Raw genomic sequence first — 15913 nt, forward strand, 5'->3', positions numbered from 1 at the left:
TATTTTCTGTATTTTTATTTGCTTTAGGAAAACATTACATTAAGGCAATACAGTATTTTGATAGGTCAAACCCACAACTTCCCTGAATGACAGATGAAAATAGCAATGACAGTTTTATTTCAGGCACTTCAAAGTTTTCTTCCCTACTGATACAAAATAGAGTCAGAAAACAGTGCAGCAGAGAAACAGCATCATTCCTCAGCCTCAGAAAAAAAATTTGAGGATGGCTGAAGATACCAGCAGAACGATGGCACTGGGACCAGTTGGAATAGCGCTGTTACACAGGTCCCCTTCACAGCAAGTGAAAAGCCCAACACATAATGCTTTGGGCAGGCAGCCCTTTGTAACTACATTAAGACCTGTAAGACATGAGGGGAAAATTCTCAGAAAGAACTTCACAAAACATGATGTGACCAAGAGCCAGCAGACATTCAGCATTTGTATTTATTTTTAGATAGAACTTCTGATATGAGATAACAACTCACCGTTTACTCTAAGAGTGCCACAACGGTCGAGGCCAGAAGCACAAGTTGTGGTGTCTGTGCAGGATTTAGGATCTGAATTTTCGCATGTGTAGCATCTTAAACCACATGCTATAGAAACAAAAAGAACACAATTTTACATACATTAGCAATTACTGGGAGTTTTTTTTATGCCCTTTGAGAGAGTTGCCAGAAATTGGGTCATATATAAGAAGTGAAATCATGAGACGTTTTCTCAGTCTGTAAAATATTTCCTCTATTGACCACATAATAACTAAATATGTTTACATGTTTTTAAGCCTGTTTTCTGTGTCCCTAAATTAACCACGAGATGACTCCTTTAAAGTCTGGTGCATTGTACATATCTTTAAAACTCTAAAAACACTTATTTTTAAAGTTCAAGTTTCAATGATTAAACAACAAATATATAAAGTGTTCATTTCTGTTTTCTCACAAGCTGTTTAAAAAACTCAATTTTGAATTGTTAAACCATTTCTTTAACTAGTTACCTTTAAACATCAGTACATTTTTCTTACCTGCAGACAGAGTCACACTCAGGATCAGAGCTCCATAAAGCTGCATCATGAACTCAAATTGCTGATCAGTCTCGTGAGAGAAAAAGCTGCTGCTAATCTTTTCTTTCTCAGCTCAACTTTCGTGTTTGCTTTCAGAACCTGAGCTTTTGTATCTCTTCAAAGAGCCTCCTACCAAGTGATCCATATAACCACACCCCCTGAAGTGACAACACTGTCAGTCACTGTGAGTCATAGCCAAAGGACAGGAAAGCTTCCTCATATAATTTAATAACAATAAATAATAACTTATATCTAGATACCCCTTTTGAGAGAACTCAATATTGTTTTACATTGAAAAACTGATTCATGGAAACTTTAAAACTGCACAGTCGCGTAAGTGTGAAGTTTATGCATTCTCCACAAGAACAGATTCTCGATTCCTATACTTCCGAGTGCTGAGCCTTTCTTTCTTAGCTCAACTTCCTAATTTCTTTTCAGACCTGAGCATTTGCATCTCTTCAAAAAGCCTCCTAGCAAGTGCCCAAATAACCACACCCTGTTAAATGTCAGCACTGTCAGACTATCAATTTATGGAAGGGAAGACAAGAACTAAGGTTATGCATCAGATTCTTGCCAAATACAAAATCATCCATCCATCTTCTTCCGCTTTATCCGAGGCCGGGTCGCGGGGGCAGCAGCCTAAGCAGAGAAGCCCAGACCTCCCTCTCCCCAGCCACCTCCTCCAGCTTATCCGGGGGAATACCAAGGCGTTCCCAGGCCAGCCGAGAGATATAATCTCTCCAGCGTGTCCTGGGTCTGCCCCGGGGCCTCCTCCCGGTGGGACATGCCCCGAACACCTCACCCAGGAGGCGCCCAGGAGGCATCCTTGTCAGATGCCCGAACCACCTCAGCTGGCTCCTTTCGATGTGGAGGAGCAGCGGCTCTACTCTGAGCCCCTCCCAGGTGGCCGAACTTCTCACCCTATCTCTAAGGGAAAGGCCAGCCACCCTTCGGAGGAAGCTCATTTCCGCCACTTGTATCCGCGATCTCGTTCTTTCGGTCACTACCCATAGCTCGTGGCCATAGGTGAGGGTAGGGGCGTAGGTCGACCGGTAAATTGAGAGCTTCGCTTTTACACTTAGCTCCCTCTTCACCACGACGGACCGGTGCAGCGTCCGCATCACTGCAGCCGCAGCACCAATCCATCTGTCGATCTCCGGCTCCCTTCTCCCATCACTCGCGAACAAGACCCCGAGATACTTGAACTCCCCCACTTGGGGCAGGAACTCATCCCCGACCCGGAGTGGGCACTCCACCCTTTTCCGGCTGAGAACCATGGCCTCAGGTTTGGATGTGCTGATCCTCATTCCCGCTCCAATGAAATTTATACATCCTTTCTTTCCTACTTGAAGCTATTCACTAATGAACAAATACTAACACTTAAGACTTTTATGTTAACACTTCAATTTTGTTTCTCGTTTCCCTTAAATCTGCAGTTGTTAAACTCTTGATCAACTGCTTTTCAAGTATTATAAGGAACTGTTAAGTATTGTTAGGTACTGATACAGAGAATCAGAAAAAAATAATAATCCCTAAGGAAAAGATGTCCCCTTAATTTAGAAGAATTGCATAGTGTTGGAAAATGACACCATAAATCTTATGAGAAGCTATAAGCTTCCAATAAAGCTGGAAACAAGATGCTTGAAACTTCAACTTGAATCAGATCAACTTTATATAAAAATGAAAGCTAAAAACTGTTATTTGAAGCTTCGTGTTTAGGAAATATTTAAGTGGTGACTTTCTCATGTCGAGTTCCTCTTACTGACCTAAAATTCACCCTTTTCTCCACTCCTACTTTGATTCCTACTTTGCTTAAGTAAAATGAAATAAACAAAAGAAATCCTGCCTTCTTCTCAATCCCAGTTCAAACTACTGAAATAAACATGCAAATATATTTTCTGTTTGCATTTTCATTTGCTTTAAGAAAAACATTGCATTCAAGCAATACATAATTTGAATTCCTCAAAGTCTGAACTTCTCTAAGTGACAGATGAAAATAGCAGTAACAGTTTTTGTTTCATTTTATACGTCTGTGAAGGTTCTCAGTCATCCAGGTCATCGTAGTCAAAGGAGCTTGCAAAGAAAAGTGTCTGGACTTCTTTAAGTTGCTTGAAGACGTTTCACCTCTCATCCGAGAAGCTTCTTCAGTTCTAAGGTCAAATGGTGGGGAGTCCCAGATTTAAACCTAGTGGGAGTATCCCCCCACAGAGGGACAAAAGGACCCTCTGATGATCCTCTAATCGCCTGAGCCAAGGTGGGAAACTGGGCGTGGGTCCCAATCAGCCAGAGTTTCGGGTGTGTTCACTGTGAAACCTGGCCCCACCTTATCATGCAAATTCCTGAGGTCAGATGGCCCAGGATTATAGATGGCAGACAGTTGGTGTCGTAAACCACCGCCTCTGTTCAAAGATGGTCACTCACAGTGGACATAGATGGCTTCTTTCACTCCTCTTTCAAACCATCTGTCCTCTCTGTCCAAAATGTGAACATTGGCATCCTCGAAAGAGTGTCCTTTATTCTTAAGATGCAGATGGACAGCTGAGTGATGAAGGCCTGAATGAGGGTTTCAGCTGCAGAGTCTTTAGGTTGTAGAAGGCAAATTTAGAGATGGATTTGATACAGTGGGGCAAAAAAGTATTTAGTCAGCCACCGATTGTGCAAGTTCCCCCACCTAAAATGATGACAGAGGTCAGTAATTTGCACCAGAGGTACACTTCAACTGTGAGAGACAGAATGTGAAAAAAAAATCCATGAATCCACATGGTAGGACTTGTAAAGAATTTATTCGTAAATCAGGGTGGAAAATAAGTATTTGGTCACCTCAAACAAGGAAAATCTCTGGCTCTCACAGACCTGTAACGTCTTCTGTAAGAAGCTTTTCTGTCCCCCACTCGTTACCTGTATGAATGGCACCTGTTTGAACCCATCATCTGTATAAAAGACACCTGTCCACAGCCTCAAAGAGTGAATAGTGAATCTACAATAGGCAAGCAGCTTGGTGTGAAAAAATCAACTGTGGGAGCAACCATCAGAAAATGGAAGACATACAAGACCACTGATAATCTCCCTCGATCTGGGGCTCCACGCAAGATCTCATCCCGTGGGGTCAAAATGATCATGAGAACGGTGAGCAAAGATCCCAGAACCACACGGGGGGACCTGGTGAATGACCTGCAGAGAGATGGGACCAAAGTAACAAAGGTCACCATCAGTAACACACTACAACGGCAGGGAATCAAATCCCGCAGTGCCAGACGTGTGCCGCTGCTGAAGCCAGTGCATGTCCAGGCCCGTCTGAAGTTTGCCAGAGAGCACATGGATGATACAGCAGAGGATTGGGAGAATGTCATGTGGTCAGATGAAACCAAAGTAGAACTTTTTGGTATAAACTCAACTCGTCATGTTTGGAGGAAGAAGAATACTGAGTTGCATCCCAAGAACACCATACCTACTGTGAAGCATGGGGGTGGAAAGATCATGCTATGGGGCTGTTTTTCTGCCAAGGGGACAGGACGACTGATCCGTGTTAAGGACAGAATGAATGGGGCCATGTATCGTGAGATTTTGAGCCAAAACCTCCTTCCATCAGTGAGAACTTTGAAGATGAAACGAGGCTGGGTCTTCCAACATGACAATGATCCAAAACACACCGCCCGGGCAACAAAGGAGTGGCTCCGTAAGAAGCATTTGAAAGTCCTGGAGTGGCCTAGCCAGTCTCCAGACCTCAACCCCATAGAAAATCTGTGGCGGGAGTTGAAAGTCCGTGTTGCTCGGCGACAGCCCCAAAACATCACTGCTCTCGAGAAGATCTGCATGGAGGAATGGGCCAAAATACCAGCTACTGTGTGTGCAAACCTGGTAAAGACCTATAGTAAACGTTTGACCTCTGTTATTGCCAACAAAGGTTATGTTACAAAGTATTGAGTTGTATTTTTGTTATTGACCAAATACTTATTTTCCACCCTAATTTACGAATAAATTCTTTACAAATCCTACCATGTGGATTCATGGATTTTATTTTTCACATTCTGTCTCTCACAGTTGAAGTGTACCTCTGGTGCAAATTACTGACCTCTGTCATCATTTTAGGTGGGGGAACTTGCACAATCGGTGGCTGACTAAATACTTTTTTGCCCCACTGTATGTGATGAGACTGACAGGGTGGAGTCCAGGTTGAAATTAGGAGTGCCCTACATCAGTGAGGCCAGCATAGTTAGCTTGGTGGTCAAAGAAGATAAAATGGGAGAATGTTTCAAAAGCTGCTGAAAGTGCCAGAAAAATGAGGACGCTGATGTGGTCTGATTTTTAATCTTGATGAGAGAAGTTTTGGTGCTGTTCAAAAGGTTCATGAAGAGGCACGCTTTGCTGGAGTTGCGCAATGACTGCTTTTTTCCAGGATTTTAGTGATGAATGTAAGGTTTCAAATTGGGCAGAGGTTACTGTGGTCTTCAGGGTCCACACCAGGTGTTTTGAGAATGGGGAGACAGCAGCTATTTTATTTAACAGAAACTCTCTTTATATGGAGCTATTGCTCATGTCAACTATGATGGGCCACAGGGTGGTTAGGCAAGACTTGACTATGGTTTTTGGCAGATGGAAGACTTGACTTGACTTGACCTCCCTCTCCCCAGCCACCTCCTCCAGCTTGTCCGGGAGAACACCAAGGTGTTCCCAGGCCAGCTGAGAGATATAATCTCTCCAGCGTGTCCTGGGTCTGCCCCGAGGTGTCCTCCCAGTGGGACATGACTTTTCCAGGAGCTATCCTTATCAGATGCCCAAACCACCTCAACTGGTTCCTTTCGAGGTGACGGAGCAGCGGCTCTACTCTGAGCCCGTCCCGGATGGCTGAACTCCTCACCCTATGTGTAAGGGAGAGGCCAGCCACCTTTCAGAGGAAGCCCATTTCTGCTGCTTGTATCCGTGATGTCGTTCTTTCAGTCACTACTTACAGCTCATGACTCATAGCTGAGGATAGGGGCATAGATCGACTGTGGCTGCGAACCATTCCAGTGCAAGCTGGAGGCCATCAACTGATGAAGTTTTATGGTAAAAAAAATGTATATTTTAGAAACGTAGTTTTATTTTTCTACTGCCTTGACTCCCCCACTACTCTCCCCGTTTTAGAAGGGTTTCCCTTCTGATAGAACTGCGTAACATATCGATTAAAAAAGCTTTATTTTGTGAAAAACTGAAATCTGGAAATTTAAGTTGTTTCCAATTATGTTTTTACATTTATAGATTAGAAAGATAGATAGAAGGAAGAGAAGCAAGAGGAGGAACCGTCATGGAAGGACAAGCACCTCCACGGTATGTACCTCAGCAGGTGGAGGATGTGGCTGAAATCCAAAAATCCTATCAGTGGCTGGACAAAGCTGGACTGAAAGACAGCACAGAGGCACTAATCTTGGCAGCACAGGAACAAGCTCTGAGCACAAGATCCATAGAGGCAGCGGTCTATCACATCAGGCAAGATCACAGGTGCAGGCTGTGTAAAGATGCCCCTGAGACAATCCAGCACATAACAGCAGAGCGCAAGATGCTAGCAGGAAGGGAATACTGTACATGCAACGCCATAACCAAGTGGCCAGCATTGTATAGAGAAACATCTGTGCTGAGTATAGCTGGAAGTCCCAAGGTCAAAGTAGAGGGTGGTCCAGAATTACCTTGCTAAGATCCTGTGGGATCCTTCCTTCCAGATGCAGACGGAAAACATGGTGATAGCTAACCTGCCAGACATAGTAGTGGTTGACAAGCGGAGGAAGACGGCTGTAGTGATAGATTTAGCAACACCGAATGACAGCAACGTCAGGAAGAAGGAACATTAGAAGCTGGGCTTAGAGAAGAGCTGGAGAAGATGCGGACAGTTGTGGTAACAGTGGTTCAAGTGGTAATCGGAGCACTAGGTGCAGTGAGCTTGAAGGATAGACCAACGAGACAGGAATTTTTGAATAAAAAAAATAAATGTATTCTATGCATCAAATAAACAGAAGACCGGATGCATCATTTATAGATAAAATTTTTCTTTTTCTTTTTTTTCTTTTTCTTTTTTTGTGTCCCGTTTGGATCTTTAGCCATCAGAATTGTTGTCTTAAGGCCAAGAAAGATGCCAAGCGGATTTATTTTACCAAGTGGATCATCATGGCCTTGCCATATTGGTCCATTTGATTGACCTTTATTATAATTATGTATTTATTTTATTTTCAGTTGCTACAAACGGGACAGACATGACTGGGGGATAGGACAGGGAGAAAGAATGAAAGAAAGAGAGGGAGAGAAAGAAAACCAGAGGGGAGAAGAGACTGTGAGAAAGTGGGGAAGAAAGAAAAAAACAAACAAAACACCTGGATCACCTGTATGGAGAAAAAAAAAACAGAAGAGAAAGCAAACAAAAAAAGAGCAACATAATAAATACAGCACCATCACGATAAACTAGCTAGCAGTAGATAACAGTAGATACTGAATATTAAACGATATTGTGCAGCACGCAAGATAGACAGCGCACAATGTGCTTAGAGGCAGCAGCCAAGAAAGGTGTAGTCCACGTCTGTGAACACCCGTGTGTACACCTGTGTGCATACCTGTGTGGATCAGCATGCTTGCATTCCAAAGGTTTCTCCATGTAACGATCTGCTAGGGAGTGTGGGGAGCCATAGCCCCGTCCCCCAGGGCATGAAGCAGGTATGGAGGAGATCCAGGCCCCCGACATCCAGAGGCCCCAGAGTACGAGGACCCGAGGAGGACCACCAAAAGGGGGGGGAACCGTGCCACCCTTCTGGGAAGAGCTGAGTAGAGCCCCAAAGAGGTCACCCAGCAGCTACGGAGCAGAGGCCAGAGGGGGTTGCAGTGGCGTGCCCGCAGGCTCTGCCGGCAGCTGTGCCAGAGGGACCGAGCTTCAGGCCCAGAGGCCTGAGGGCACCCCACCCCCCGGAAGGGGCCCAGCCGGGCCACAGGCACCAGGCCCCGCCAATCGGCCACCAGGCTACATAAATGAGCGCCCAGCCCCAGTCGACAAGGACCACCAACACACCAACGTCTGAGGGCATCAGCCACCGGCAGGGAGTGTGGTGAGGGGAGAATTTTGCTTTCTAATTATACCGTCTTCATTTTCACTTCTCACTCTGGCTTCATTGGTTCATATTTCTGCACTGAATTCATCTGCAACAACTGCAGCAACACAACAGCAAACCAACCAAATGAGAGCTGGTGCACATTCTGTACGAGCTTATTGTATTTTTCTGACTTTTGTATTCTAATGGTTTAAGTTTCAGTTTAGGTTATTTTTGGCTTTCCAATTTTGCAGTTTATTCTCTGTGAGGTTCCTCTTGTGTGTTTGTCTCACCCCTGTTTTGCCTATGTGAGTCTGTCGTGTCATCTGCTTTTTTGTCTCACTTCCCCGCGTGTAGGCGTATTGACTCTCGCGTTTCCTGTGTGTCCCTCTCTCTTACTCACTCCCTTGCCCTTTTTGTGTCTTAGTGAGAGAAATCTGAAACAGCTGCAGTTAAAACATATCAATCAAAAAATATACAAAGGTATTTTCTGGTTGCGTTTTTATTTGCTTTAGGAAAACTTAACGCTGAAGCAATACAGTATTTGAATAGGACCCTGAATTCATTTGACTAAGATCAAAATGTCAAGGACAATTTTGCTTCAAATGATGGTACACAAAATGTATTTATTCTTCAGTTGTACAAAATAAAAGCAGAAAGCAGGACAAAAACAGAAAAACAACATCATTCCACGGCCTCAGAAAAGAAATTTGAGGATGGCTGAAGATACCAACAGTAGCAAAGCACTGGGACCAGTTGGAGCAGTGCTGTTACACAGGTCCCCTTCACAGCAAGCCATAGCACCACCACAAATTGCACTGGTTTGGCAGCCTTTTGTAACCAAGTTATAACCTGCAAGACATGAGGAGAAAACTCTCAGAAACCACTTCAAAGCATGCTGTGTAGCATCACTGTGCATGCTTGGGCTTCTCAGTTATCAAGTCTGATGTGAGAAAACGACTCACCGTCTACTCTGAGAGAGAAACAACGGTTGAAGATGACGGCACAAGATTTGCTGTCTATGCAGGACTTAGGATCAGCGGCTGTACATGTGTAGCATCGTAATCCACATACTATAGAAACAAACAACACACTTTCACATGTCCTTGTAATTATTTCTGGGTTTATATTTCCATTTTATACCTCTTGATGAGAGCTGGAAGAAAACGGGAAGTGAAAAAAAATAAAACAGGAAATCCTTAAAGTTTTGCATAAAGCAAATACTAATTAAAACTTAAACAATTGTTTTTAAACGTATTAAATAATTTCTATAACAACTAAACTCTTCATATATAATTTAACAACATATATAATTTGTCTGTTTCTGTTTCCTCACAGTCTGGCCATTGAGGTTTTTAACTTTCCCTTTCCTTACAGGCTTTAAGACCACCATTAACAATCGATACATTTGTTTATCTGTCAAAGCACACAGGACCAACATGAAATATTCTCTTACCTGCAGACAGAGTCACACACAGAATCAGAGCTCGATAAAGCTGCATCATGAACTCAGTTTGATAATCAGTCTTACAGGGAAAAAAGCTGTGGCTAAGCCTTTCTTTCTTAGTGAAACTTTCACGGTTTTGTTCTGACAATCTGAGAATTTGCATTTCTTCACAAAGCTTTCTAAGAAGTGACCTGAATAACAGTGGCCCCTTAAGTGACCTCACTGCCAGACTCACCATTTTTGGAAATAAAGGCGAGAACTAGGGTGTTACAGCCAATAGGACTGCTCCTGACTAAGCATCACTTATATTAAAAAAAATATGTGTAAAACTTGAGTTTAAATGGTTTTATTTTCATAGTTAAAAAAAAGAAATTTCATAAGAAAAGTCTGTTTACTGAAATACAGTTTTGTTTTTCTTTGTTTTTCAATAAGCAGCTGAAAGGTGCTGATGAGACAAATCTAAAGGAAGTTTCAACACAGACCATCAGTATTGTATCACTGATCTCATGACTGCTCAGAAGGAAGAACGAGTTTGACACCTACTGGTATTTTTAGACGTCCGTTGTCTTCACTGTTGCTGTTTGGTCCGTTTTAGGAAATGATCATGGTTTGTATTAAATTCAGAAGGCAAACTCAACTTTTCCATCGATCTTATTTTTCCTGTGAGATGTAAAAAAAGATTTTTATAAAGCCTATATTTCAAAATCAGCAAAAAAAACCTGAACACAGTGGTCATTACTAACGATCACAAAACAAAGTTCGGAGATAAGACTTTCACGTTTAGATTCCAATTTTTTTCTTAAAGAAAAATGAGATTAGATTAGATTCTCTCTTATTTTACCTTGGGCTTCATTTAATGTTCTTCTCAGTTTGTCCTTTAGCGCCCTCAGGCTGTCTTTTTCTGCAACAACAAAACACATGGGCTATAGAGGAAACGATTCAAAGGAGTCTTCAGCTGGCATGGCTTCATGTCAGTGTTAGTGAACCAGCTTTGCACTTGAGTGCAAGCCTTGCGAGTCCAAGCCCATCCAAAAATGCCTCTTCAGCTGAATGCTATTCTGATGTGCTTTTATGCTACAAATACAATTAAATCTTAAAGTCTGACAATGAAACACCCACACTGCCAATAAATCAGCGCAGTTACAACAAGGCTCAATCTAATAATTCTGTTTAAAGTATATATTATGGTATCCACAGTGATAAAGATAAAGCATGATTGTGGATATTAGCCCACCACTGAAGCTCAGCAGCTAAGACTTGCATTTACCTTGCTGGTTCTGGTCCTACTTTGGAGTGAAAAAGCAGCCATTCAATCAAAACATTAAAAGCAAATTGAACTGTGCTGATTCTGAACCTGTTTGCAGTTTGGTATTTCTGGCTATAGCTCATTAAGTGCACCACACATTTATGGGGCTAATATAAATACCAGTTCTGGACATGATTTAGAGGAGACTGCTTATTCTTAAATGTCTTGTGTATTCTGTCAAATAGTTTAATTGTGTTTAGTTTATTAAAAATTTTAATAAACCACATAATTAGGCACTCCTCTTCAGCTGCTCCTTAAAATCACATGGCAGCACCTCGATACATTGAGGCGTGTAAAGATGGTCAAGAACACCTGCTGAAGCTCAAATCCAACATCAGAGTGTAGAAAAAAAGATTATTTAAGTGACTTTAAACACCTTGTTGAGGTCAGAGGAGAATAGCCAGACTGACTGCTTTAGGCTGATAGGAACAACAGCAAGTCGAAAAACCAACTGTTACAACTAATGTATGCAGAAGGGCAACTTTCAATGCACAAAGCAGATGGGCTACAGCAGCAGAAGAGCGCGCTGGGTCTGTCAGCTTTGCAGCATAATGTGAAGCTGACAAATCTTCCACAGCTGTGTAATGCTAACATAGACGGAAGTCTCAAAGGAATGTTTGCAGAACCTTGTTGAATTTATGTAATAGAGAATTAAGGCAATTCTGAAAGCGTGCCTAACCAAGTACTGCTCAGATATACTTACTGAAGTAGCTGGTGAATGCATCACCTCCTCAGTATCATTGTAAATGCACACTTTGCGTACTTGTAAATGTTTATAGCAGTTTATCATCTTATTTGGCCATGAAACCCTTTACCATCTGCAGGTGTGAGGTGTATGAGGAAATGAAAACTTTCCTGATAAAACCTTTTGAGATACTGAGAAATGAGCCAAGTGTCTGTGTGCAGTCATCCTCTTACATCGTGTGTTTCTCTCTTTCTTCCAAAATGAAACTGTTCAGAGCTCTGATCCTGTTTTTGACTCTGTCCTCGGGTAGGCTGTATGTTAAAATTATTATATGAATGAATTTCTTTCCATTTAGTAAAACTGTAAATGACACAAAGGTAATCGAAGGATAGCAAGACCACCTTGAAAAGCACAACTGAACCATGATTGTTAAGTGATAGAGAAAATTTGCCATTTATCAAATTTTCTCTTTCTCCTTTGTTTTTCTTGCTGAACGTTTTCTGGGAATTAAAAATAAAGTTGCTTTATTCTAAAAATGAAAGTGTGAAGTGAACATTAAAGATATAGTACTCAAGTTGTGATTAGTTATCACACAAAAGAAATGCTTTCTTCCAGATCTACTAAAAAATAAAACAAATAGAAAACCTTCATGACTGTCTTCCTGCGATAAAGAGGATAATCCAGGTTAATATTTGAGTCAGTGTTACCAATAGGTCACTTAGACCACGGCTGGCTAAACAATAAAAACACAGATCACTCCAGTCTTCCTCCTTCAGATCTGATTCAAGGCCAATTTACTTTGAGACTGCTAAGTTCCTGTGTTTACGTACCCGGTGACCTTGTGTGAATTATAGCTCCACCTATTATCTGTTCTCCCACTTCACACTTGTCTTTCCAATCTTTTTAATCAAATTTTGATTTGATCTAAACTTGACAGAAATATTGCCAAACCATGTAGTGATAACATAACGGATGATAAATTCAACATTTATCATTTACCTATAAAATAGTAACATGATGTATTTATCCACTGAATGGACCCTTTTTACACAATACAAGCGCTGTCTAATTGGCCCACACACATACTCCATGTGATGTAACTTAAATGGTTCACTAGCTTGTGTGTCAGTCCTATGAGCTGCTGTGAAGGGAACTTGTCCCAACTGGTCCCAGTGGTATGTTTCTGCTAGTTTCTTAATCATGTTTTACTTTGTTCTTAACTAAAAATTACAATCCAGGAATAATAAATGATTTTCTAACAATGTAAAATATATCAGTTACTGTTCTGTCAGGTATATATTCAATAAAATCAGAATAATACTTTGATTGCTGAATTGTTTAACTACTTGTGTTCTGCATTTTGTATCATTAAATAAAAAAGAGTTTTGTGATGAGCTGTAAATAAATAAATAAAAACAGGACAGAGCAAATATGAGCATTTTGCAGAATGATACTTTTGCAGTATCATTCCTGTGTATCTTAGCAACAGTGATTATTCGGTAGCATTAACTTCTTTTGTGAACATATTGCACAAGTGCAGATGTGCACATAAATGAAAGTAATATTGAGTCCACTCAGAGTGACCTGAACTTCTCAAGAGGGGAGGGGCTTCAGTACCATGCTACTCACTTTCTGAGAAACTGAAACTGAAGAGCTGAACAAAGCCTACTTAACCTGTCCTCCTCGTACTTCTTTCTTATTCTCACCATGAAGCTTCTTGGAGCTCTGATCCTGGTATTGAGTTTGTCCACAGGTAAGAGCAGTTTATGATTGGTTTGTCTTGTTCTTTACCAGATAATCAGATACTCACTGGTCATTTCAGCTCTTCTATTTTTATACTAAACTGTAAGAGACATGAAACTGAAGAGAGGTTCAGATCACCTTGAAAAGCACATCTGAACCACAATTCTTCTGTGATGTGAAAAAAAAAGAAAGAATAAATTTTTAAAAATGGATGACTTTGTAACTTTTGTACTATTAAAAGTTTGATTTAAAATACACTATAGTCATGTGCAGATGCAAAACTATTTAAAAATGCCTTTACAAATCAAATTATGGAGCTCACTGTATTTTGTAATAGAAACGGCAGATCCTGAAGGCCATTTTACATATGACACGGCATGCCCAGCGCTGCGCTCTAAAAACACATTCATTTCTATTGCTTGCACCACAAAGGGCTATTTACCTGCATATACTCTATAGATCTGCAGGGTATTATTTTATCTAATCTGGGTTATTATTGTTGGGTTGTTATTATTATTGTCTTTGGGATTTTTAAAAAATAAAACTCCTGGTCCAGTTCTATTTTCTTTCTCTCTCTCTCTTTTAATTTCCTGTTGCATTCTCTGAGCTGTGGTACCACGAACTTTATGAGAAGCCTTTTCTCTGAATGAAAAAAAGCTTTTCTGGATCTCATTAAGACATCTGCAGTCTAATGGATGATGCTTTGTATTTGGAGAATCTTCATCTATGAATGACAGCTTTCTTTGTTTCTCTGCAGCATGTGGATTAAAATGCTACGTATGTGCACTCTCTGACCCTCACTCCTGCACTGATGTCTTAACTTGTCCTGCTGGTATGGACCGATGTTTCAGCCTTACTACAAGCGGTAAGTTGTTCTGCAGTGTATTAAGAAGTGTTTAAAGCTGTAAATCATACATTTTATGAGCTGAAACGGAGGTTTTACCATCATGTCTTACAGGTACCGTCACTAAGAGCTGCATAAACAGTGTCTTATGTGTCAGTCCTATGAGCTGCTGTGAAGGGAACTTGTGCAACAGTGCTATCCCAACTGGTCCCAGTGCTATGCTCCTGCTGGTGTCTTCAGCCATAATCACCATCTTCCTCTGAAGCTCTGGAACAACTACATCTTAATCATGTTTTACTTTGTTCTTCACCAAAATCTACAATCCATGAATAACTTCTAAAAAACTAACAATGTAAAAGATGTTATTTACTGTACTGTTGGTTATATTTTCAGTATAATCAGAATAATGCTTTGATTTGTTTAATTAAATCGAAAACAGATTTGTTGTTGCTGTAAATTTAAAATAAAAAAACAGGACAGATAAAATATGAGCATTTCTTATAATTCATGTGGCTGGTTGATAAGGATGGACAAAGCTCACTTTAAGATTTTCAAACTCCATAATGTTTGGGACAAAGATGAAATTTTTGTAGTTTTACCACAGTTTTCATTTAAATCAGTCAATATGTGACTGAAGTGCAGGCATCCAGTTTTCTCTGAAGGAGGCAGGACTATCATTGTCAAAGTCGAGGTACCTGATTGTCAAGAGATATTTTCAGGAATACAGTACATACACTGAGAATTTACAACAAAGTGCAAACAACTAGTTACACTTAAGAAAAGGAAGGTCGAATTAGACTTTGCCAAAAAAAACATCTAAAGGAGTCTGCACAGTCTGAAAAATTCTATGCAGATGAAACCAAAGTGAACTCATACAAGAATGATGAGAAGAGAGAAGTTTGGAGAAGATAAATGTTTCATAATGTAAAACACATCATCTGTCAAACATGGTGGAGGAAATATTAAAGCTTTTATGGCTACCAGTGGATCCAGGTCACCAATTCTTATTCATGGTGTGATTGCTAAAAGAAGCAGCAGGATGAATTCTGAAGTGTGCAGTGCTGCACTCAGATTCAGGCAAGTTCTTGTCAGCTTTTTGAATGTTGGTTTAATTTGATGTTTTTGATTTATATTTAAGTCCTTGAGGTTAAGTAGTTTATTTTCTATTATACCAAAGTTGCGGTTATAGTTTATAGTTTTTCAGATTCCCCTTGTGTCTTCTACCCCTGTGTTTCAAGTTTCCCTCACCCTTCATGTGTTTCATGTTTGTGTGTCTTATGTTATCAAGTTCGTGTTGTCATCTCTGCATTCCATGCTGTTTCCTGTTTTATTGTGAAAGTCCTTGTTCTGTGTGCAGCGTGTCCAGTTTTGCTTCCCCTTGTCTCGTTAGGTCTGATTTGTCCCAGCTTTGTTCCCACCTGTTCCCCATCCCCTCATTATCTCTCTGTGTATTTAAGTCCTCTGTCCTCTTTTGTTCAGTATCAGGCTGTCTGTTGTCTGACGGTTCCATGTTCCCGGTGTCGGTGTATCCATGCAGCGGTTCATGTGTTGGGTTTTTTATGTTTAGTTTCCCCAGTATAGGTTATTGTTTATTCTCGTCTTTGTTTGCCTTATGCATTACTTTGTATTTCTTCATCAGCGCATTAAACGGCTCACTTTTTCTTAATACTCAGGTTTTGGTTCCACGTTCCTTTGTGTCTGCATTTTGGGTCCACTCTTCACAAATGTTTACAGTCTGCTTTGGCAAACTGTGACACTTGCTTCATCCAAGTATTAAAAATCATG

The 15913-nt window shown here is 40.9% G+C and overlaps 3 protein-coding genes across 3 annotated transcripts; 1 reads left to right on the forward strand and 2 right to left on the reverse strand.

Annotated features, from left to right (window-relative positions):
- LOC146562777 (lymphocyte antigen 6G-like) lies at positions 1 to 1646 on the reverse strand. The gene is made up of 3 exons (XM_085293154.1): positions 1019 to 1646; positions 486 to 593; positions 1 to 359 (listed from the first exon to the last, which is right to left on the reverse strand). Exons 1-3 carry the CDS (start codon positions 1065 to 1067, stop codon positions 205 to 207), a joined length of 312 nt encoding a protein of 103 aa, XP_085149280.1. The 5' UTR covers positions 1068 to 1646; the 3' UTR covers positions 1 to 204.
- A 6941-nt stretch (positions 1647 to 8587) lies between these two features.
- LOC146562778 (uncharacterized) lies at positions 8588 to 9772 on the reverse strand. The gene is made up of 3 exons (XM_085293155.1): positions 9560 to 9772; positions 9069 to 9176; positions 8588 to 8955 (listed from the first exon to the last, which is right to left on the reverse strand). Exons 1-3 carry the CDS (start codon positions 9711 to 9713, stop codon positions 8801 to 8803), a joined length of 417 nt encoding a protein of 138 aa, XP_085149281.1. The 5' UTR covers positions 9714 to 9772; the 3' UTR covers positions 8588 to 8800.
- Positions 9773 to 13245: 3473 nt separating this feature from the next.
- On the forward strand, positions 13246 to 15913 carry LOC146562779 (uncharacterized). Its single transcript, XM_085293156.1, has 3 exons — positions 13246 to 13294; positions 14042 to 14149; positions 14243 to 15913. Exons 1-3 carry the CDS (start codon positions 13249 to 13251, stop codon positions 14389 to 14391), a joined length of 303 nt encoding a protein of 100 aa, XP_085149282.1. The 5' UTR covers positions 13246 to 13248; the 3' UTR covers positions 14392 to 15913.

This window comes from Mchenga conophoros, linkage group LG12 (assembly GCF_057382185.1).
Source record: "Mchenga conophoros isolate Kocher_MC1m ecotype Shallow Benthic linkage group LG12, M_conophoros_male_GT1.1, whole genome shotgun sequence".
Classification (NCBI taxonomy): domain Eukaryota; kingdom Metazoa; phylum Chordata; class Actinopteri; order Cichliformes; family Cichlidae; genus Mchenga; species Mchenga conophoros.

Bases quoted from the DNA above. Each gene is read 5' to 3' on its own strand.
- LOC146562778 (XM_085293155.1), bottom strand. From the start codon at position 9,713: ATGCAAATTCTCAGATTGTCAGAACAAAACCGTGAAAGTTTCACTAAG. The intron at 9,177-9,559 runs GTAAGAGAATAT...TTGTTTCTATAG, and splicing joins GTGTGTGACTCTGTCTGCAG to TATGTGGATTACGATGCTAC. The intron at 8,956-9,068 runs GTGAGTCGTTTT...CATGTCTTGCAG, and splicing joins TTTCTCTCTCAGAGTAGACG to GTTATAACTTGGTTACAAAA.
- LOC146562777 (XM_085293154.1), bottom strand. From the start codon at position 1,067: ATGATGCAGCTTTATGGAGCTCTGATCCTGAGTGTGACTCTGTCTGCA. The intron at 594-1,018 runs GTAAGAAAAATG...TTGTTTCTATAG, and splicing joins GAGTGTGACTCTGTCTGCAG to CATGTGGTTTAAGATGCTAC. The intron at 360-485 runs GTGAGTTGTTAT...CATGTCTTACAG, and splicing joins TGGCACTCTTAGAGTAAACG to GTCTTAATGTAGTTACAAAG.
- LOC146562779 (XM_085293156.1), top strand. From the start codon at position 13,249: ATGAAGCTTCTTGGAGCTCTGATCCTGGTATTGAGTTTGTCCACAG. The intron at 13,295-14,041 runs GTAAGAGCAGTT...GTTTCTCTGCAG, and splicing joins GGTATTGAGTTTGTCCACAG to CATGTGGATTAAAATGCTAC. The intron at 14,150-14,242 runs GTAAGTTGTTCT...CATGTCTTACAG, and splicing joins TTTCAGCCTTACTACAAGCG to GTACCGTCACTAAGAGCTGC.